The sequence below is a fragment of the Gallinula chloropus genome (assembly GCF_964237585.1).
Source record: "Gallinula chloropus genome assembly, chromosome: 1".
In the NCBI taxonomy this organism is placed as follows: Eukaryota; Metazoa; Chordata; class Aves; order Gruiformes; family Rallidae; genus Gallinula; species Gallinula chloropus.
In genome coordinates this window covers 26,812,321-26,835,718 of record NC_140085.1, presented here as the reverse complement: position 1 = coordinate 26,835,718, position 23,398 = coordinate 26,812,321, and the positions used below count along the sequence as shown (strand labels likewise).

The window sequence follows — 23,398 nt, the reverse complement described above, 5'->3', positions numbered from 1 at the left end:
AAGCACCAACCTGGCAGGGAAGTGAGCTACTTCTGCTAAGAGCAAGCTAGCCACCAAATCAACTATAAAACTTAATGAGGTGTTCTTGAAACACCGGCTTCTAACTGCGTAAGATATCTAATATATCAATAAAAACAATAAATACCCAGGACCTTCAAGGAGCTAAATTTGCACTGTAGCTGGAGGCAAATCATGTTTTTTGAATGTTTGATATTTTTAACAGGGAAAAAAACCCAAAACAACAAAACTAGAGATACTTGTAGGCAAGTAAAAGAAGGAAGAGGCAAGGGGAAGGAAAAGGAAGTAGAGAAAAATAAAAAATACTAGTTCAAAGATCAGGAAGGAAAAACAAATAAATGCTACCTCAAAAGAAAGCAATTGAGTGCTTCAGCTAGAGTTCATTTCACATTTATTATGAGGAGAAGAATGCATCCCACTGGGAACCAATGCTCTAAGACTCCTCTAAATGTAAAAGCAGTGTTTCAGCTCCATACCAGGTGGATCAAGACACAAATCAAATGAAAAGCAATCATCATTTGTCCATTACTTACTTCTCTTGGAGATCTAGAGCCTCCTTCTCGGAAAGTTGGTTTGCAGCGAAAATTAATCTGGCATTAAAACAAAACTGTTAGAATTGAAAGTGACCTGAGACACAATTTATTCCAATATGTTGATCTAGGCCAGACTTCGAAAATATTCATTATCTATTAAAATATTAGCTTCACTAGCCAAAGTAACTTACCTGGATGCCAAAAATTCCCTTTCTTTTTTATGTCATAATAATTCTCCTTGCTAGATCTCTATGCAGCCCTCAATTTCACTAATGCTATTGCTGCCTGCTCAGTTCAAGTATTTAGACCATCTTCCTCTTGCTGAAAAGGAAACTGCATCATCTGTTATTTTCTGAAGCTCATTTGCAACAAAGGTCATCTTAAGCTGAGGTTTCAAAAGTTAATAGGAACTGGAATTCTAAGATCTTTTTGCTCATCATGGCTTTATGTCTTCATAAACAAAATCTGCGGAGAAATCTTCATTCACATGAATAGTTGTGCAAGTTACTCTAAATATCTACCTTTTGCTTAGGTCAGGCTGTTTTTATTTACCTCTCCAGCCATAAACCATTTGAGGAGCATTGAACTGCCTCATGCAGTGGTGTTGCCTCCTTCAGATGGGAGAGGAAAGGCAGAAAGAAGGCAACAGGAGTTTTGGTATTTTTATGAAGATGAAGAGAAAAAACGTTTAGCAGACAAGGGATTTCTATGAGAAAAAACAAAAGTATTTTGAGAAAAGAAAAGCAATGAAAATAAGAGCAGGGGGGATACAGAGAGAAAAAAAAATACTCAATAAGAGAAAGGCATGGAAAAAGGCCAAAGGATACATGAGGTAAGAATGAAGTAAATTAACAAAATTTACAATCCAACCCTTCCCATTTAACAATGACCTTCAAAATAATAGCTCGAAGGAAGGAAAGGAAAAGAAAAAAGTAAACAAAACACTTATTACTTAAGAAGAAATAAAAGCCATAGCAATATATGTCTTCCTCCATTGCTCTTCACCTGGAATTGCAATTTGTTATTTCACTGCTGAGTCATGTCAGGCTGCAAAGACCCCCAGCTTATCTTTACTTACACCTTTGCAGAGAGGGCCAAGTAGAAGACTTATGTACCAGTTTTAAGCCCCCCAGGGGTGAAGATAGGTGCAGACTTTATAACAGCCCTCTGCCAAGCAGTGAATTTTGTGTCTCCAGAATGGCATAAACAAACTCAACAGAATGGGTGTTATCTAAGTGCTTGTTTCCTTCATCTGGCAACACCACCAGCTCACTGGGCTACAGAGAGTCAGCACTGCAGCTGATGAAGGAAGTCATGAAAAATTCACTGGTAACATTTTGTGCTGAAAGCGTGTGCTAATGCTAATTTCACTGTGGGTAAAAGCATCGGGGGTGGAAATGGTACCTCTCCAACTTGGTATTATGGCAATCACTGTGACATTTGTCAACACAAGTCCAAATACTTGGAAAGGAAAAATTCTTTCTGAAGGGTTGCTGCTGTAAATTTGTTATGCATCAACTTATTTTATGGAGAACAACATTGCAAAACATACAGGAGTGAAAGCAAAGCTCTAATGAAATCATTGGGAAATTCCCACTCATGTTTCTTTACACATATCCCACCAAGCAAGAAAAACAGTAGGGGAAAAATTTCTTTAACACATTAACAGTTAGGCATAATGAACAAAAATCGTTCATTGGAAGAGAACTCAGTGATAAATATTCTGTAGGCTCTCAAGGGTAAGGAGGACTCCTTGAAGGAACTGAGAAGCAAGACAGACACTCAGAAAAATAATGGTACTCTAAAGGAAAGGTTTGATGTTTTCAATTTAAAAAAAAGAAAATAACCTAATTGTTGAGTTTTGAGGACAAAACAGTATAGCCTAGTAAACACGGTGGAAAATGTTCATAGTAGCACCTTAAGCTGCATTGCTCATAATAAATGGAGCTGTCATAAAATGAATTACACTGGATTTAGTTGAGGAATTTAGAAAGGCCAATTTTGTACATGAAAGGATACTACATTTTCTACCTTCAATTTTCAATCTAGAAATAGAGGGAAATTAATTTTTAATCATAAAAGTTGTGAAAGCATTCAGTGAGCTTTTCTTGTTACTGGAGTTTTTTTAATGGTTCACTGGGTTTGAAGAAATCTATTTAAAAAACAAAAACAAACAAACAAACAAACAAAAACCTGGAATTTTAAGTCAACTTTTTAACAAGTATATTGTCAAAGCAACTATGTAACCTACATATGGTGTTTTCCTACTGAAACCTCACATAATGAGTGTTGTCCACGTCGGGCTCCAGAAGATGGCAATGTCTTACCTTCTCTAACTGCTCCATGCAGGCATTGTGGACCACAATCTTGCAGGCAGCACACTTCCTCCGCAGAGCAGATTTCTGTAAGAGGAGAGACCTGTGTGCATGGAGGTGCTCTATTCCCAAGAGAAAAAAAGTTATCCGTGAAACAGAAGATGCTTCTCTCCTTATGCAACGTTTTGTCCTCTTTCTTCCCCCCTCTTTTCGTGCTCTCAGCCATTCTGTATACTGAAAAAAAGGTCTGAAGCAATTTGGTTAATAAGTGGATTTTGTGAAAGACAGAGCACCACGGCACTCCAACTTGTGAGCCAGAAGTAAAAGGCTCCCTTTTGGTAGCAGATAAGGCTGTTACAGTGCAGATGAGGATGATGGGATCCAGTGAAAAGAGGAGGAAAAAAACCCCATACATGCAAATCAGAGACCTCAGACCAGTTCGTAAAAGCATGTCATTTCATGGTTATCATACAACACTTAATTTGATGATCCTGACTGTTGCCTTGCAGAAAAATACTTGGGTGATTTATCAGAGAATGATAACCTCCTCACAGAATGCTGCTAAATGCTTATGAAATGTTATAGCAAGGATAAAATTCTCAGCCTAATTATGTTGATTAGTTTTACTAATTTCAGCAGGAATTTTAAAATAATTTCTATGGAATCCCCTGAGCCAAAGCATATCAAAGGCAAGAAAATGCAACCAGAAGAGAGAGACAATATATTTACTTTCTTTCTTGCATATGCTCTAATAAACCAGATAAACTTGTACAAAAACTAATTATAACTTTGAGACCTGGTCTTGAAGGACAGAAAATTTATAAACACACAGTAAATTGGGATTGTTTTGCCTCACATTTCTACATGTAATTTTATCATGGTCGTTTAAATCACTAATAAATAATTAGATTAGAATTTTCAATATATTGTAAATAAACTCGAGAACAAACAGGGCACACAGCTTTGGTTCACATTATAGAATAATTATTGTAATTTTAGTAAGTCTCATGAGTCTCAATTATCTAAAGACACCCTAACTGTGCATATTCACATGCATGTAGAGTGGTGTTCTCTTTCACCTGAAGAATTCTGACACTGTGTAACAGAAAAAGCATTAGTGTGTTTTGTGACTCCTTGACTTTGTTTTTAGTCTCCGTGTTTACCAAGAGGAGTGAGACAACATAAAGGAATCCAACACTAAGATGAAAAACTGCAAAAGCAAAGAAAGATAATCCCTTACATGCAGCTATTTTTCAATATCTTGGTTTTTAAGCTATTCATGTTATTTTGAATGCTGGTGGCATTGCAAGCAGCTACAACCATTTATAGTGAGAGACTAGTAAAAATTCAGACTATCTTTTCCATTACTTCTAAATTCTTTGATTTGTCATGAGATGTCAGCTCCATATTCCAGAGGTTATGAGTTCATATTCTGAGATCTGTGAAAAATCTGTGCAGCTACAGCTTAATTATTTCTGTCCACTTCTCCATTGAAAACATCTGGTTTTAAATGGTCTACATGTAAAAGAACTAAGTTAAAAGAAGACCAAATGGGTATACAAAGATGCTGTGTCTTCAAATGATTCAAGTTGGAAAAGCATTAGCCTTTTGACAGATCAGGTTAAACTAACCACAACTAAAAAGTTAACTGATATTCATTTCCATCTCTAGTTCTCAAGCTAATGAAAGCCCTATAACATGCTATAAACACAGACACAATTTCCCCCAAAAAAAAAACAATACACTTGTACCTCAAAGTACTCAGTCAGGTCAAGCAAAGTCCAGGTAATTAAGAATTGAGCAACTTTAAACCTGCTGCTTCCTAAACACAACTCAACATCTCCAGATCTATCGGTTGGAAAAGTTTATCACTGTATAAGATGTCTCCCAGCATTACTAGATAAAAGTGTAAGTCAGTAGGTCTAATTCTCCAGCTGCCACAAAGAGTCCTTCCAACTCCTGGAGAGATACACCTCTAAAGCTAACACACAGCCATGGAAATCATATGCAACATATTACTAAGTTTCCATGCTACTTTGAAAGAGCTAAATCATGAGAAATTATTTGCTCAGTTTTAGAAAGGCAAACTTTTATTAAGACCATAAGAACAGTCATACTGGGTCAGACCAAAGGTCCACTCAATCACACAAATTGCCTCGAGCTTTTGCCAAAACCCAGCGTGTCAGTACCCATGTAAGTGCCAGGAAAAATGACACACAATGACAATTCCCTTGAATATTACCCCACAATCACCCATCTGTTACTGTTGGGACTTCAGTACTGTTTGTAAGCAGACATAGACATCTCAGGTTTGGCTTTAACATTATACACCATAAAGTAACCAATATGCTTGGGAAGTTATGGAAGATGGGTATTAAGTTGGTGCTAAGGAAAGCACTAGTATTTTGGATCAAAGTGTCCCAAAAACTGGGTGTGATTAAAGAATTACCTATACTTTGGATCAAATGACCTAATTTATTTTCTTTTTCAAATGCTCTGATTCTGTCCAGGCCAGAATTAACCTTCCCAAGCAGCCAGTCCAGGTGAGCTGAGTTAGCCAGGGGTGTTTTCCACACCACCTGACATCACTCCCCCATAAGAGGGGCTGGTCAGGGAGGGGTGCTCCTGGGTGCCTCCAGGGCAGTCTGAGTGTGGCCCGGATATAGGGTTGGTCCTTGTGTTGTACAGCACTCTGTAATCATTGGGTCATTAAGGTACTCTGTGTTATCACCAGGTGTGAGAGCCATTGGCTGTTATTGTTCCCCTTTCATGGTGTTTTTGTCAGTAAGCCATCCTTATCCAATCCATGGGGTCTCTGTCTCTTTCTGCTCCAGGAGTGAGTGAGCGGTTTGTGGTGCTCAGCCACTGTTTGGGGCTGAACCATCACACCAAATAAGAGCAAAAAGACATCCCAGAGAAGAGGGACTCCCCTTACACTTTGCAGTCAAAGGGCCAAGATGGTCTCCTGAGCACTGATTCAAAGCAAGGGCTTGAACATGGGATCTCAACTCCTCCACCAAATTTCCTAAATAGCAAAATAAAAGGGTCGGAGGGTTTTTTCTTCTCTGCTGAAGTAGTTTAATTGAAATATAGCTGAAGCAATCTGGGAGTATAACAGCAACTCACCAGTCAAACAAGTTAGAGATCAATCCAATGAAACTTTTTTCATACATAGCAGAAAAGTTCAAATAGGAGAAGGCAAGTCCTGAATATACTTGCACAGGAGAAAGAAATCACTTGAATATGAGTGTACTCATTGCTGGTGAGTGCATTCAAGAGCTTGGAAAATTCAGTTCAAATCCTTGTAGTGATTAAAATCAGAAAAGTTTGATTGGACCCTACTCTCATACACCCCACAAGTGATATGTTTGTACATATAAGTAAAATAAACTACTTTCTTTAACCATTTCTGAAATATCTCAATATTCTTACCTTTTTTCCTTACCATGTTAATAAAGCTACTCATTACACCCATTTTCACTGTGTAAATAATCTGGGCCACTCAAAATTAATTTGGTGGGTTTTGTTGGGGTTTATTTTACCTTTCCCAAGCAATAATCCCAAGCAAATTTTCATTCCCTTTTGTACTCCTCTTGAAGCAAAAGCATCACCAGCAACACTGTATCAATCTGAAGTCAGGCTTGTTACCTCAGAAAGAGTGAAGAAAATCTGAAAATAACTCACTGAGAATTTGACTTGGCAGCTTTCCTCCCCCAGGTAGCAGAGGTCCCCAGAAACATTTGTCTCCAGCCATAAATGCTCTCCATTCACAGCATTTTCCTGAGAAAAGATGAATGTTAATAGGTTTTGTGAAATCCAGCCACCTGAATATTGAAGGAAAGAAAAAAAAGATCTAATATTCACCACAAAGTTAGGGAAAAGAAGAAAGAAAGAGGGAGGGGTGGGGTCGGGGAAGGGGGTACACAATCATGACAACACATATCTATATATGCTATAACTACCCCGACTGATTGGCTGATGATACAATGCTGACAATACAATGAAAAACGTGTCACCAAGCAGAACCAATTTTTGTGTACAGTTCAGTGAAACTCTGTCTGTCTTCTTCCCACTTGCTGCCTATTTTAACTGGGACTCTAGATTTCATAAGCATGAGATGTACACAGCATTTTAAAGAAAATCAAGAGAGATGAAACAAAAACATAACTACTGAACTTTAAAGAAAAGCAAAAATTTGAGAACCAGGCCCAGAAGTGCAAAATGACATACTGACTATAGCTTCAGAACAATGGGATAATTTAAACAAGGAAAAATGCTTTCTTTAAAATTATGGGATCAACATGTTTATGAAAATATGAACATCATCTTAAATGGCCAGGAGAAACTAGAGTTTCATTTTATATCTGAAAGAATTATACATTCAATTGAGAACATCCCAAGAAAAAAAAAAAGGCTACCCAAAACACTAGAAATTAGTAGAATTAGAATTAACAGGGTAAAGTCTGATTTTTCTTTGACAGCCTCCTTTGACCAACTATGTACCTTAATTCTATAAAAATTCTTGTTCTGAAGGAAATTGGTTGTAGAAAGACTACAGTTCTCACTCGTTTGTAATCCTGGCTCAACTCAAAAGCCTAAGTAGTCTACTGTACACTATTTGCACAAAGTGAATAAACAGGACTTCTGTTCAGCCAGAATTAGAGCATGATGGAAAACGCTTTGACAGTCTCTGACATTTGGTTCCCACACTGCAGAAGCCACAAATGATGACGTTTCCCAAACAGATGGCGTCCGACAGCAGGATGCTCTGAAATAGCCATCTTGGTTAAAATAATTTATTTAAAATACCACTGACAGTTTCAAAGTGATGAAATGAGAAAGCTTCGCTTGCCATGAAGATTTCTGAGGTAATACAGAGAAGCAGAAGTGGCAAAATCCTTTGCCTTCTGGAGTATGAGCTCATCCACAATAGCCTAGACCTATGCAAGTCTGCACATTGTGTCTACCACAGCAATGGTGCTCACTTCAAATAAATCAAAAGAGCAAAAACAGCCACTGGGTCTTGTTTTTTGTTTTTTTTCCTGGTTGGAAGTCTACCTGTTCACAAGTCTTCTAACTTCATCAGAAATGTTCTCATTGGTGTCAGACTCCATATTATCCCCCAGCACAAGGAGCTGGATAAGAGTGACTTGGATTCCAGTCTACTGCCATTACACTCTGATTAAACATCATTTAGTGGCACACTATTCTATGCCTTCATTCTTTCTCATCCTTTTTTCTGCCCGATCACCTGAACTGCAGACTCCCTAGAACAGAATTTTTTCCTAAACTGTACAGCTCAGTGCAAGATAGTTTAGGTGAGGATTTCCACCACTTTATAATGCAAAAGAGCTTACAAGAACTTGCATTAGCTTAAAATCTTCAAACCTCACTCGACTGGTAAATTTCTTCCCTTCAAGTTTATCCTGAAATTAAAGGAATTTTCTCTGACAAGAACTTTATCAGTTTTATGGGACTTCATGGAAGCCTAGTCACATCATACTGATAAAATGACTGTGCCCACAGCATTGCCCAACATATTAACTTCCTGTCTATTTTATGAGGAGCCAGACAAGAGGATATGAGCTCATCAAAACGTGTTTGACCTGAGCACATTTTCGGCTGACAAAAAAGTGCAAACTCAGCATTATAACCCAGAGCTAAATTTTATAGATTATAAAAGATGCTTAAGAAGAATCAACTATGAAAGCTAAGTAAGAAAACACCCAGCTCCTAGGACATAATTTTAAAGAGGAATCAAAATTACATTAAAAAATAAATTAAACACCCCTCCATCATGGTGTAAATAAAATCAGTAAGTAATCTACACGGATGACCTTTGTAGCTCATGATGTGATAGAGTTCTGACAAACTCTATGTAAATAGCCTAATCTGGTATAAAGTGGCACACCTCCAGATACCTACTGCCACAAACAATTTCGTAGCACTGTGTGCGAAAATTCACAATTTCAGTTCCAGCAACCTGACATTTGAGAAATCTTCTTTTGTCCTGAATCAGAGCAAAGAGCTGAGACTTCCCCAAATGAAATGCCCTCCTTCAAAAAGCTTTGCCTGGTGATTACTTTGTCTCAATAAGATCAAAAGGGAATTATTTGAACTTCGCTGTTTTAAATTTTACAGGGCAGTCATTTACATGCCAAGACATTCAGTTGCAGCTTATGAAAATCAAGATGATATAGTCAAAGGAAAATGCTTTGACCTTTTCCAAGCCATATTTCTCATTTGATTCTAACGGGAAATTTTGACAGAGATTAATACATTTCTCTGAACAATTTTGAGTTCAACAAATCCATATTTTCTATTCTAAAGTTTACAGGCAGTATTCCACAATGTGCTGGGCAAAAGGGTACCCCATCTACCAAACACATAAGCTAACGGAGGTCACGGGGTCCACCTCTAGCATAAGCTCCAGTTTAACACAAAACTAAAGCACAGTAGAGATTACATCATCACTTGCATATTTTAGCACACATATTTTTCCACTAGATTTTTGATTTTACCAACCTTTTCATAAATAATTTGCTAGTCTGGTTTATTTTGCACTTGACATCTTTATATTGGCTTTAAAACTAAATGGCTGCTAAAGAGACAGTTGTCCTTTTTCTGTCCCTGACCCCTTAGATCCCAGTCTCATGCTCATGCCATTTCCCTTGTGCCAGATCTAGTGGCTATGAAGCTACACATGAATCAGTTCAGCTGCTGGAAAAAACAGATAACTTTTATCCACCCAATCAGCAAGACAAAATGACTCACCCCGTGACCACATAACTGCTGGACCTGACACAAGGAGTGGTGGGTTAAAGGCAGGGTCAGTGGGACCGATGCTTTTGGTACCAACTTCATGTCAGAGCAGCTTAGCTGATCTGTCAAATCATGCTTTTAGGCTGACATGCTCTGCTTTGATTTGTTACATAGAGAAGGCATATAGTCTATCATCATGGATAAAATAGCAGCGACTGAGGCTTAATATTCTGCGGTTAAAAAGAGAATTGGGAACTCTGTTTCCTTGCCTGGTTTCCCAGCCCTTGCACGTGTATGAACTCAGTGTCCTATGAAGAGAAAGAGCCCCTGTGCTCTGAAGTGGAGGCAGCAGTGCTTTCCTGGCAGATGCAGCCTGCCTCACAGGGGACACACAAACTCAATATGCTCTCCCAGATGGAGACCTCCCATTTGGTTGCTCCTGATCCATTACCACCTTAATAGCAAACAAAAATAATTCCATTATTACAAACATTCCTTGCACAAAACTCCCACCCCCAAAGTGAAAAAGAAATAGGAATTCAAGGACTAGGAGTTTGGGAACAATGTAATTACATGTGTGTGATCATAACGTGCTGTGCATATTTTACTAATTCAACTAGGTTTCTTCTCTTAAGAGCCTCAGTATGGCTAAATGACAGGGCAAGTGTTAGCATTTTTCTAAACCCTTAAATATTTCCACACCTCACTGTTCTTAAACCTGCAGCCAGCGTGGTTTCAAAAGCAATGCAGATAAACCTAAGTAATTTAATTTGCAATGTCAAGCAGCCATAGACATTCAGCCAAATACTTCAGTCATCCAACTTTCTAATTCAAAGAAGTTGTAACTCCAACTGTTACAGGAGGAAAGGAGCTCTCCTCAACTCCTGCCATGACTGGTATCCAGAAAAAAAATATTTCTTAAAATAAGCCATCAAGGTTTTTTTCTTTTTGTTAACACTCCCCAGAAAGATGAATCTTGTTACAAATATACATTTGTTTGATAAACTATGTTTATTGTAAAATTAGTGCTAAATTGGGTTCTTTGGGTTGGGCTTCAGGATTGGGGTTTTTTTTCGGGAGTGGGGGGAGTTAGAGAGAAGTGGGTGGTAAAATATTTGTGTTTTGTTTCTAGCCACTTATGCAACCTTGTGAGCTTCCTGATGTTTCTGCTTGACATACTACATGTGAAATGGACTGTTCTCAAACACTGAAGAGGTGATCTCTTTGACCATGAACCAGTTTTCCTGAAGCTCTTTTCTGTTCAGAAGTATATCACATGCTACTGTCCCAAACATTTCCTAGAAGAGATCAAAGTCATTCTCTTGAAGTCCAGGGCTGTGATCTTGCTGTTTGCCTTGTTCCATCTTTTCAGGATCCTGAACTCCACCATCTCATCATTACTGCAGGCAACACTGCCCTGACCTTTACATTCCCAACAAATTTTTCCTTGTTGGCAAATATGATATCCAGCAGAGTACCTCCCCACATCAGCTCCTCAATCACTTGTGTCAGGAAGTTCTCATGAATGCATTCCAGAAACCTCCTGGGTTCCTTGTGCCAGTTGTTCCTTCAGCAGATACCAGGACAGGTCACGTTTTTCACGTGTGTATGAAGGCCTGCAAACATGAGACTGCATCCAGTTCTCTGAAGAAGACCTCATCTTCTGCCTCTTTCTGAACAGGCATCTGTAGAAGACACCCACAACAATGTTGCCTATGTTGGTTTGCCCTCTAATCTTGATCCATATCTCTTCACAGGCCCATCATTCATTCAACAGCAGAGCTTCAAGCGTTCCTGCTTCTTTCACATATCAAGGTCAATTCCTTCTCTTACCATCCTGACCTTGCCCTTTCTAAAAAGTCCATTAAGCCACTCCAGTTATGTGTGCTATTGCACTATGTCTCTGTGATCCCAGTGAGATCACTGCCCAGCAATCTTTTTCTGTTTAATAGTAAGTATAAAGAAAACTTTTTCCTGCATGTTAAAATATCCTTTGCAACTGAATTGACCCTCTCAACCAACTAATTTTTATAAAAGCAGGTAAAAGTAAAACCTACAAAACTGGTATCACATATGGCCAAATGTCAGTTTTTGACTTCTACTCAAATGCATAGTTTTCTATTCTTGTTAAGATCTATAAGACTTTTTTTGTGTCTTTAATATATATAATTTATGGTATAAGGTTATAATATTTCTCCTCCGAAGAACATTAGTCTTGCACCCAGAGAACTTTGTGCATTCACACAACACAAAGCACAGATCAGTCTCAAGTTTTTTTCACTGAACCTTAAGAATGGAAGCTGTGCGTCTTCAAATGCCTCTTAATGGACATAATTAGAGTTCCAAGGCTGGCAGTCATGGACCATAAATGCTTACTAATGAGAAGGCAAAAAATTGGCATCAAACAAATGCATGATGGACAAATAAAATAATGAGACAATTTTGGCCAGTGGGAAGCTCAACACACTAATATCCTAGGTGGCTGTCAGGAGTTTTCTAGACACCAAAGAAAGCAAAAGCTAGAAGGCAGTACTTAAAATGAAATTACAGGATGACTTTGCACAAAAGCTCGTGGTTATTTTCCTTGGAAGCAAATGGCAATGGGAAAATACACAAAGGCCTAGACCCACAATGGTACACAGGCACTGTATGAGGTGGCTCTGTGCTTTAGAATTTGGGCTAGAATTGCTTACTTTATCTTTTAACTTGTAAAAATGACATCTAAAATGGAAAGGGTGGCAAAAAAGGCTACACATAAACATATCACAAGGACAAGCAGTTATGTCGGTTCTTTTTTGGTAAGGCATATTCTGCATTGCCCTCTGGCTACAGTATCATCTTCTCTAGAGAATTCATTCTGTACATCCCTGCTCTGAAAAGATAGCATTAAATTAGATAATAAAGCCACAAGTTAACTTGGATTAGGTGTAGCAAATGTGATGAAACCAGACATTTGTAAGTATGTGAGAGAGAAGAAACTTCGGGGATAGTTGAAACAACAAAGCAATATTGTTTCTTATGTAAAGGATCTTAAGAGATATCAGAATCATCAGCTCCCTTTTACAGCTAGAGAGACTAATGTATTGACTAGCAAAACAATTCATCTGAGCTCCCTCACAAGGTAAATGGCAGAGCAGGGAATGGAAATCCCACTCCCTAAATCAGTGTCCTGTTCATAAGATCATTTGATAACAGCAAATCACCTGCAAGGAATTATCAAAAGTGGAGACTATAGCAAGGGAATTATTTCCAGTTACTAGTGTGAAGATAACAAGGAGGAAACATTTGCTACTGCAAGGCCAAGTGACAACTTGTGTTCATGTCACTAAGACGTTGGAAAGATTTCCCATCATGAGTCCTTGGAGAATCATCCTCAGAAATACTGAAGAGCAGGATGGTATAGATGGGGATGCAACATGCAGTGCTTAATGCTGCCTTTCAGGAATGAAATACAAAGACTTCCTGTCTGGCTCCAATGCATCTTAATCGAATTATCTTTTCTCTCTACCAAATACACCTCTGGAATTAAACGTCAGTATTCTTTTTCACATAGACTACATATCTGTCTGTTTCACACCTCCAAATCAGGTCCCTATTGTCTTTTACTATGCCTCACATTTGAGAAATACCTTTCTCCCCCACATTCACCAGTTACTACAGCTGGTCAGTTCAGACTCTTTCTAGCCACACTCACTATCCTGCTCTACCCCACATGCCACAGGGTTGCTTCCTCACCTAGTCAAAGCATGAAGTAAAGCAGCAATACCAATCTGAGAGGCTGGAACAGCTGAGAAACAGAACTGTTCAAAAATCTAAATCATAAACTAGGAAGTGCAAAGACATCACATAAACAAAAATCAAAATATGTAATCAATATTCACCAGCCTATAAAGTTCTGCAGTACTTATGTATTGGGACTACATGAGGAACTACCTGGTAAAATGAGTACCAACCAACTTTGAAGAAGGGTAAGCTGTGGTTGTTGGGTTTGGGTTTTAGGTTTGGTTCTGTTTTGGTTTGGGGGTTTGTTGCTGTTGTTGTTTTCTAAGTACAATTTTGAAAAGTATTTAATTTAGCCTGTGCCTAATCCCTCACATATGTTACTGATTCTCCAGATTTCTACTAAACAACATTGGTGACTGAAAGCATTTATGTGTTTTAATATCTTGCTGAATCAGGACCTGAGTTTTTCTAGATAGAAAGAGCAAGGTATTCTACAAAACTCTTCCAAGAGGATTCTATGTAAGATTCCAAAATCATTTCAACAATCTTTGTTAAAATACAGTACTTTAGAACACCACAGTGAATCTAATTCAGCTTCCAGCAGCACAAACAGTAAAATTTCATCCTCTTGCACTTTAAATGCAACATCTATAGTTGAAGCAGAGCATGCCATCTAGCCATTCAGTCTTGGTATAGAGGATGAAGATAAACATAAGCCATATTCATCAATGTATAGGTTATCTTTCTATAAAAGGCACATGAGTGCCTCGATACTGCAAATATATCGAGATCTTTACCAACAGCCAAATATAAGATCTACTGCATGCTTTGCTTTAAATGGGATGTTAGTGTGACTTTCTGGCTTAAGGTTTGGCTTCTTAGCACATACTAATGTAAAACCAAACAGAAGATGCATGTGAATGGTTCGAAGTTGTGTCAACAGAGGTTCAGACTTGACATTAGGAAACATTTCTTAAACGAGAGGGTGGTCAAACACTGGAACAGGCTTCTTAGAGAGGTGGCAGACATTCCAAGCCCGTCAGTGTTTAAGAGGCATTTGGACAATGCTCTTAAAAACTTGCTTTACCTTTTGGTTAGCCCTGAAGTGATCAGGCAGTTGGACTAGATGATCATAATAAGTCCCTTTCAACTGAAATTGTCTAGTCTATTCTAGACAGTCCTAAACTGGCTCCTTCTGAATTAGCCCCGAAACACAAGTGAGAGAGGAAAGATGGGAAGGGTGGAAATATGTTCTCTGTGTCTACAACCCAGCTTGAGCTCAGAAGAAATCTACCCACACCTACAAAGCATCATGACCATAGATCTACCTACTCTACAGACCCAGCCAACTCAACATGTGTCTTCAGCCTTGAATTTTGGCCCATTAAGCAGAGGTACAAAAACCTACTGTGCTAGAATCAGACCACCTTTGGATAGCAGACCTCAAGAAGGCAGTGAGAAAATGTAGCCAGACAGTTCCCAAGCTGGAAAATCTGAACAGCTCTGTCCTGTGCTGCTCAAGTCCCTACAAGTTTTCATGTCTCTGCCTTATGCTTTTTTTCATAATTGAAGCATATTGCTGTTGACCAGCACTAATTATTCTGATAGTAATTCAATGCTTTATGTTGATTTAAGGAGAGAGCACTAGCCAGAATTATGGCTCAAATTATCTGTCCAACAAACAAACACCTACAGTCCACTCTAAGGCCGCCCTTGGTTCCTTCACAGGTCCATTCGAGACTGCAATGTTGAGGGAATGCACAGGAGCCAAGTGCTGAAGGCCTGACCTGGAGATTGCTTTCCTGCAAATTGAAAAGAAAAAAAAAACAAACAACAACAAATAAATGGAGTGTATATCCAATATAATTACCCAGTATAATTATCCACCCCACCCTTCTCCAGAAATCAGAAAAGGCACTACAACATCTAATTTCAGCTTAGGGGAAACGGTCCTTGAATGCCATCTCCTGCTAAAGCAGTTTAGGAAAAGAATAAAGTAATCTGATAACTGAAAATTACTGTTTAATGAAGATCAGTTATTCATCTGGCACTAAGCTGAAATATCAGATCCAGTGGGCTACATATGGTTCTGTTTGCCATTTTCAGTGGAGTCCTTATTTATAGCACCTATTCCATACATTCCAGCTGAATTACTAAATCAATTTATGCATAATTCCAAATAGCCTTTACTGGAGGAAGGAAATATGAGTTTATACAAAAAGCACAACATCTGTTGCTTTTACTTCATTTATAGTCTGGGAAAAACCATCCATTCAGCATTGGACTTCATAAAACAAGACATGGGGACACCACTTAGTCAGGAAGGGGACTTACAGACTACTACCATTTTTGATCAAATCAGCATGCCTCAAAGTATGCTTCTTTCCACTTATATTTCAAATCTATCTCTCTGCTCCAAAATCATTCTTAGAGCTCTTGAGGCATAGATATGCCCTCCATCAAAAGTCACAAATGGTGACCAAAAATGGTCCTGGAGCTCCACAAGTGCCAACAGCATATTTACTGCCTGTTTTCTCAGCAGCACCCAGCCTTGTCAGCCATTAGGTGTAAGGAAGTACAGTACACTGCTGATAAAAGCTTGGATGCATTTGGACAGTAAGTTTCATAAAGCTTCATAACATCACTTTTGTTGTGGTGTAACCTGGCAGGCAGCTAAAACAACCACACAGCTCACTCCACACCCCCTCCACCCCCTCCCCAGTGGGATAGAAAGAAAATCAGGAAGAAAGAAAGAAAAACAAAAAAACCCAAAGGTAAAACTCATGGATTGAGATAAAGACAGTTTAATAGGACAAAAAAAGGAAGAGAATAATAATGATAAAAGAGTATACAAAAAAGTGACACACAGCACAACCGCTCACCACCCAGAGCTGATGCCCAGCTAGTTCCTGAGCCATGCCACCCCCCAGCCACTAAGCATGATGGCTGTGTCCCCTCACAGCTTCTCAGGCACTCCCCACCTTCTCATTGGCAGGGCAGTATGAGAAGTTGAGAAGTCCTTGACTGCTTAGCAGCAACTAAAACATCAGTGTGTTATCAACAGGATTCTCATCCTAAATCCTAAACCCAGCACTATGCGAGCTGCTAAGAAGAAAATTAACTCTATCCCAGCAAAAACCAACACAGCGTTGCATATTTTACCACCTAATGGTGGTGACCAAAATAATCTTGCAGCTTCAGCTGCAGTGATTCAGAAAAGGACAAAAACATCTCAAGGGGAGATCTTTTGTAAGCCAAATACACGCCTCCCTCACAAAGTGAAATGACAGTCTGTGTAAAGTGAATTTTTGTGATACCACTCCCACAGTGCAACAGCTATTTATAGCATCGCCTAGTCTTACCACTGTCCCAAGGCAATAAAGGTCAATTGAGCCAGTGATGACAATCTAGGTCAGACATATGCTAAATAAATGTCTTCATTGTCCTGAAAATATATGGTGTGATATACTTCCATAGTAAAGGAGCTTGGAAGCCTCACTGCTCCCAGTGCACAACTGGAAAAATTGAGTGGGCTGAATCAGAATCTCTTTAATTCCCTTTCCTGGGGGTAGCATGGACAATTCAGCAGATTAACATCAGGCTCTGATCATCCAGTGTCCCCTTTCCTCTTAACAATGTGGGCAACACATTGACATTAAGGGTTTTTTCCAGACTAAAATCTGTTGGAGGGAAGGAGCCCAGGAAAAGACTTTCACTACCTGGCAGTCTATCGGGAGAGAAGATTTTATGCCATATATAACAATACAATATAAGCTCCACATCTTCTTAATGACTAGATTAAGGTCTTAAAGAAATAATCCACAAGAAACTATAATTTATTCCCTCCAAAAAAACCCCTCAAACAGGGTCCAGTATCTGTCAGTCTCCTTCCATGCTGTTTTGGGTATCAATTCAGTTGTTAGTGCTTCCTAAACACAAGAGTACATTCTTGTGACTATTCATACTTCATAGCATAGTAAATTTTTTTGGTGGAAACAGGGAGGTATCACATTTTCTAGCCCTGCATCACCAACAATGATAAAGCAAACACACTTAGTCCTACCCTCACAACAGAGGAAGATAGCATCCACTTTGTGCAAAGTAATACTTGAGCAGAGGTGGCTGAATAATAAAGCGTTAGCAATAATTATTATTTGATGAAAAATGCCAACGTTTTTTGCCAACAGGGCTTACAGCCTGTTACTTGTCAAGCAACACAGCCTGTAAAGTTGCATGCATCCACTAAGTGAATTTACTAAAGCGAAGTCTGTGATGGATATTCCTAGGAACAAATTTATCTGACCAGTCTGAAGACAAAGCTTCCAGCTGGAAGGCAAACTCAGCAGAGACTTAAAAGGTAAATATGCCTAATGAACAGCCACAAATATCCCAGCGCCAAGCCTTGGATACTGTTTCAAGACCAGAATTAGAGATGCGCAAGCCTCCCGCAGCAGAACCTGAGACTTGGCCCACATTATTCTAAAACTGAGCAGAGGCTGATGAGCATTTTGCAGGAGACTTGGCACAGTTCTGTGCCAACAGCCTGCCCTTCCTCTGCACGCCAAGCTGGATTTATGGCTTTGTCTGGAAAACACACAAAACAGAGGCATGACAATAACGCTTCCCCCGGCCCACCCCTAACCCCCACCCCCCCCACCCCACCCCACCGCCGGTTTGTTTTAACATAAAAGCCTTTAAAATTATCCCAGGGACTGCAAATTTACATGTACCAGTCTGAAATTACCCTTGGGCCCAGAGGAAAGCTAAAAACACCTACTCTTACATAGCTTCTTATCAGAACTTTGTCTCAGAACAAAGAGAGATACATCATCAAAACACGCTGCATGTACCCCAGAAGGCTTTTCCATTAAAAAACAAAAAAAGGAGGTCAAGCTAAAGAGCAAATACATGGCCTTCTAACAAATGTAAGGCAGAGGAGAGAGGGTAAAATAAGGGGGGGGGGGAGAAGGTAGCACAAATATGATATCAGAGGAGTATCCAGGTGATTGTATCTCGTATTACTTTAGCAGATTGCATCAGTTGGCACCTTTCCAATAGTAAGGTAACACGGGTGGCTTTTAGTTATCTTTTCTCCACTGTGCTGAGTGCATGAATGAAAACACAGGCTCGACAAGCAGCCTTTCGCATAGAAGCAAAAGTAATCACTCTTCCCCTGATAAGAGACAGACAGAAAAAGTTAATCTGTGCTTTTGTGACATGTCCCATTCTTCAAACTGTAAAGTCCACATCTCATTTAAAATGGGCACACCAGCTCGCTGAGGTAGCAACCAACAGCAAGGAAATGCAGCAACCTAAGCAGCGAGCTATTTTTTGATTATTATTTTTTCATATCCAGTAATCAGTAATTTGTAGTAGATGCTATTATCAATTTAGCTAGCACACCACCACTGCAAATAAGCATGAGTGCACATATATGCATATGTCATTAAATATACAACAAACAAAACCTAATCCCACAGTTGATACCATTGAGGAAATTCTTTAGCAAAGCAGTTGACTGTCTCAGAAACCAAAAGCAATCAGAGATCCAAGCTATTCAAGCATAACAACTCTTTTTTTTAAAATCATTACATTTTCTTTTTCATTTTGCTGAAAAGTCAGGGGAGACTCAACCTACTTATTAGATCAAAGGATACATATTTGATTAGGGGGGATTTGAGTTTATATCCCAGGCTTTGGCTTTACTGAGCCTTTTCCTCCACCTAAGGCATATAAAAATCCTCCAATGAGTTGTTTAGACAGAATATTTATGCCTGAATCCTCAAAGAGCACAAAAGACAATTAGTCAATAGTATGCAGCTCATTTAAGTGTTAGAAGAAAACCTATTTCGAAAATAAAGTGTAAGTTAGGGCTGCTGCACACTGTTAACAGATTTGAGTGTTGTTTTAGTTGTCACTGGTGTTGAAGTTGTTGCCTGGGGTTATTGCTCTGCTCTCAATAGGGGCATAAGTTACCACTGGGGTAGTCTCTCAGCTGCAAGGTTGAGAGATCATAAAAGTGCAGGGACTGGCTTCCACAGATCCTATAGCTAGGACATCTGCCAGGAAAGAGATTTTTTGGGAGTCTTTTCTCAAAAGTTAATCTAGATAATTGCCAAGAAAAAGGACAGTCATTTATATAACAATGTTTAAGTTCCAATAACTGCTTTTTGCATATTTGATGTACATAAACCTTATGCCTGCCAGCTCTCAGCTTTGCCAACCACAACCTGAAAATCCCTGTACAAAGCCAGACAGTACCTGCATGCTGTATGAACAATTTCTTTGCACCCGAGTTTCTTTGGAGGTGGTTTCCACTCCTGCACTTTGGTGCTTATGAAAGTCATGAACAAAATGTACTGGCAAAACTCTGGCATTATTTAAGTTTTCCCCACGCATCTCCGACTGCACAGCACTCCTTCAACCTGCTGTTCCCAGCTTGCCTTCCAGGCATGTAATGTTCTCCTTTCAGGCTGACCGTGGGGCAATGACTATTTCACTGCAACATCAAGATTCCCATTTTTTTTTGCATTCAGAATAAAAGGAGTAAGCTTCAGTCAAATCAAAACAAACCGGCTGGTCCGGTATCCCATTTCTGACAACAGTCAGTAGCAGGTGTTTAGAAAAGCACTGGCACAAATTGGGTGATCTTTCCCCTGACATACTCCAGTCCCAGCTTCCAGTAATCAGTAGTTTAAGGACTTCCTGAGCTAGAGGCTGCTTCCAGACCTTTGTGCCTAATAGCTTGTAATGGTTCTTTACTCTAGGAATGTGTTGGCCCTTCCCTGAAGCCATTTATCCTCTTGGTCTCCACAGCAGCCTATATAATGAGCTCCACAACTTAATTATGGGCAGTGTAAAGTACTTCCTTCTGTCTGTTTTTAAAATTCTGCTTGATAATTCAATTGGTGTATAATATTGTGAGGAACAGCTAGTAATCATTTGCCACTCTACACCTTCTGTGATTTTATGAATCTCTATTCATATACCCTTTCTTTCACCCTTCTCCCAACAAGTAGAAGCACCCCAGATGGTTTATGCTTCTTACTAGTACCAAAGCTATTCTAGAGTTGTCAATGTCTTCTAGCTCAGTGATACACCCCCCACCCTCCCCCCTTTCTCTTCCCCTTTTTTGAGGTAGGATTGCCAGAACTAGAACAAACATTCAAGATCTGGCTGCACCAGAGGTTTATCAGTGGTGTCACCTTACCTTCTGCATTGTTCTTTTCTTTTTTTTCCTTCCATCAAAGCCCTTAACTTGTTTTTTATCACTGTGAGCACTGAATTAATCATTTAATAGCAGTACTCACAATTATGCAAAGGTCCCTTTCCTCAGTGCTAAACGCTAATGCAAAGTCCAAACTTTAAAGCTTTTTTCCCCTCTGTGCATTATTTTGTCTTCATCAATCTCACATTTCAACTGCAATTTGCTGCAGAGTCATTCAGCATCATAAGATCCTTCTGTAAATTTTCCACAATCAGCCTATGCCCACCCTGACTAACTGCAGAGCAGCAGCCAGCTTTAGCCCGGCACAGGGCTCCCTGTGAGCAGCACTGCTCCCATCTCATCCCCACTGACCCCCCTCGATTAACTCCTAGGCAAAATTTGGAAAACCACCCTCTGATTGCAAACCACCCCACTGCTTGCTACATTTAAACTGTTGTTTAACCACATGAAGATCACCCCTTTTAGCTGTAGTTCCTGTACCAAAAAAGCCTTTTTTCCTACCTCACTGGAAGCTTTCTGGCAGCCTACATGCACTCCCATGGCCAGACCACCCCGCTTCATGGGCCTCCTGCCTCTGCCAGCAATTTCTGCTAGACATATGAGTCCTGGCTTCCTTATGAAAAACTGTGCTGGCTTTCCTCCAGCACATCACATCCAGCTGTATATTTATTAATCCTACATCTTATCAGCAGCTCTACCAGTTTCTCTGATTGAAACTAACTGCTGGGTTACCCCATGGGCACTCTGTGAGCCCCTCTGTGACCATCCCACTCCTTTAGGACTGGAGCTGGTTTAAGGGAGTTATTGTAAAGCCCTCTCACCAAATTCTTATTTGAATACTAATCAAAGCACTTAGCAAAAATAAAATTCCTAGTGATGAGTTATTGGCCCTTTTGTCAATGTGATCTTCAGTCTCTTGCAATTAACCTTCCCGTTATCCTCAGGTTCATCCACACAAACAGCAGCTCAGCGTAGGACACTCTCAGACACCTCAGAAGGAAACACCAATGCAAGAAATTTCTTTAGCACTAAAAGAAATAGACCTTTCAAACCTCCTCCTGGAATACTTGGTTATGCATCTGTCATTGCCTGCTGCCCGGGGAACCAGGGTATGGAAAAGCCAAGATGTGAGTAGCTTTCCAGCCACTCAACACCGATACCTCCAAGACCCCAACAGATCTTTCCTCTCTCTCAGTCAACCTCTCACCACACACACCAATTTGATAAAAGCTGCATGGAAACAGGTACATGTCCAGAAAACACTGCAGCTCTTTGCAGCTCTGACAAGCTTTGCTTACAGCCTCAAGCCCGTTCTCCTGCACTGAATAGGCAGCTCAGAGGCTAAACTGAAGACAGTGAAACAAATTTCCACCAACACTCTTATCAAGCACTTCAAACAGCAATCCCTGAGCTGAGAGGTAACTACAGTACATCAGCTTCCTAAGTAAGTTCTGGGAAGAGCGTTCAGATCTATCACATAAAACACCATGTTCAGCTTGTATTGATCAGGTGCAAGACCAAACAGAGCCATCTAGCATTTCTGTGACCATCACCTTGAGTAAAGTATCAAATCCAGTACAGACACAAGGAATCCTACAGAAGGAGATAAGAGGCAAAGCAAAAGGAGCACAAGACCTCCAGGAAGTTTGATGAGGAAGATCCTCTACCATATGATATTGTCTTTTCTGGGTCAAAGAAAAAGTCAAAGTCCTGTGGAGTTCTCTCCAAGCTCATATAAATGCAGACTTACACATATCAATGACTATCACCCAGTTTTTAGTCTTCTGGTCTACTTGAGTTTGGTTCCCCTAGCCCCTTAACTCAATTTATTTCCTAGATTTCTTTCCAAATAGGTTTAAATATCAAGGATTACTTATGGTAGATGGTAACAAGATTTTAGGACCAACAGGGTCCCTCCCAATCTTTTGGTAAAATGTATTTAATTGTATATATATCTTTCTGAAAAGATATATACTAATGTGGTGACTACTCTTACCACAAAAAGTGACAGACCTTGGAGGACTCCTTGCAGTCACAGAAATGTCAGAATTAATTTGTGTGAGGAGGGAAGGGAAAAATTGATAGAGTTGGTAGTGCAATAAAGATGAAGAGTATCCTTTATCCCTGTAATTCACCAAGAAAGAGACTAACAAAAGAGCCTAGGAAAGCAGGGGAAAAAATACAAATGCTTACTTGAACTGAATAATTTTGTTTTATTTTTGCAGTAGTTAAAAATAGTTTGAGGAAGGGGTTTTTATTATTACTTATTTTTAGCATTTAGCTTTCAAATCTATTAATGCCAGCTCTGAAAGAGGCCTAGATCATGAAATCTAGTGTTCTCCATTTTGGGAAAACTTATCATATGTTTTAATTCAAAAAGTTATCAAGATCCATCTCAAATCTAGCATGATTGTTCCCTCTCTCTCAATCCTCCAGATCACCATTCTGGCTATGCCAGATCACCAGTCTTCTCATCACTAAAATCTTTTCTAATTCCCATCCCATATGCATACCCTCCTCCCCCCCCCCCCCCCCCCCCAATTTTCCTTAAGTTCCTATTATTGGATTTTTACATTTCCTCTAAAGAACTGAAGTTTAACCTACAACATATGATTTTCAAATGATCCCTCTGCAGAATTAGAAGGCACCTGAAAGCCTTGATCTCAAAATCTTTAAACCTTTGGTTCAAAAACCTTTGAGTGAGGTCATATTAGGATAGAGATGTGCACATTTCAAAGATTCTGGAATCAAGTAACTGGGATGATAAAATTTAATCACTGTCTTTCCAAGTAAACAATGAGAAATGCTCTAGGGAACTC

General features: G+C 39.4%; 1 protein-coding gene across 3 annotated transcripts in view; it reads right to left on the bottom strand.

Moving 5' to 3' along the window:
* The window catches only part of DGKI (diacylglycerol kinase iota), a gene marked incomplete at both ends in the record, with an annotated part of 219,496 nt that overhangs the window by 124,549 nt on the left and 71,549 nt on the right, over positions 1–23,398 (bottom strand). For all 3 annotated transcript variants that reach the window (XM_084261008.1, XM_084261009.1, XM_084261010.1), the window contains 4 exons: positions 552–608; positions 2,879–2,953; positions 6,551–6,646; positions 15,045–15,153. In XM_084261008.1, the coding sequence (XP_084117134.1) occupies positions 552–608; positions 2,879–2,953; positions 6,551–6,646; positions 15,045–15,153 (337 nt within the window). The remainder of the gene's footprint in view (positions 1–551; positions 609–2,878; positions 2,954–6,550; positions 6,647–15,044; positions 15,154–23,398) is intronic.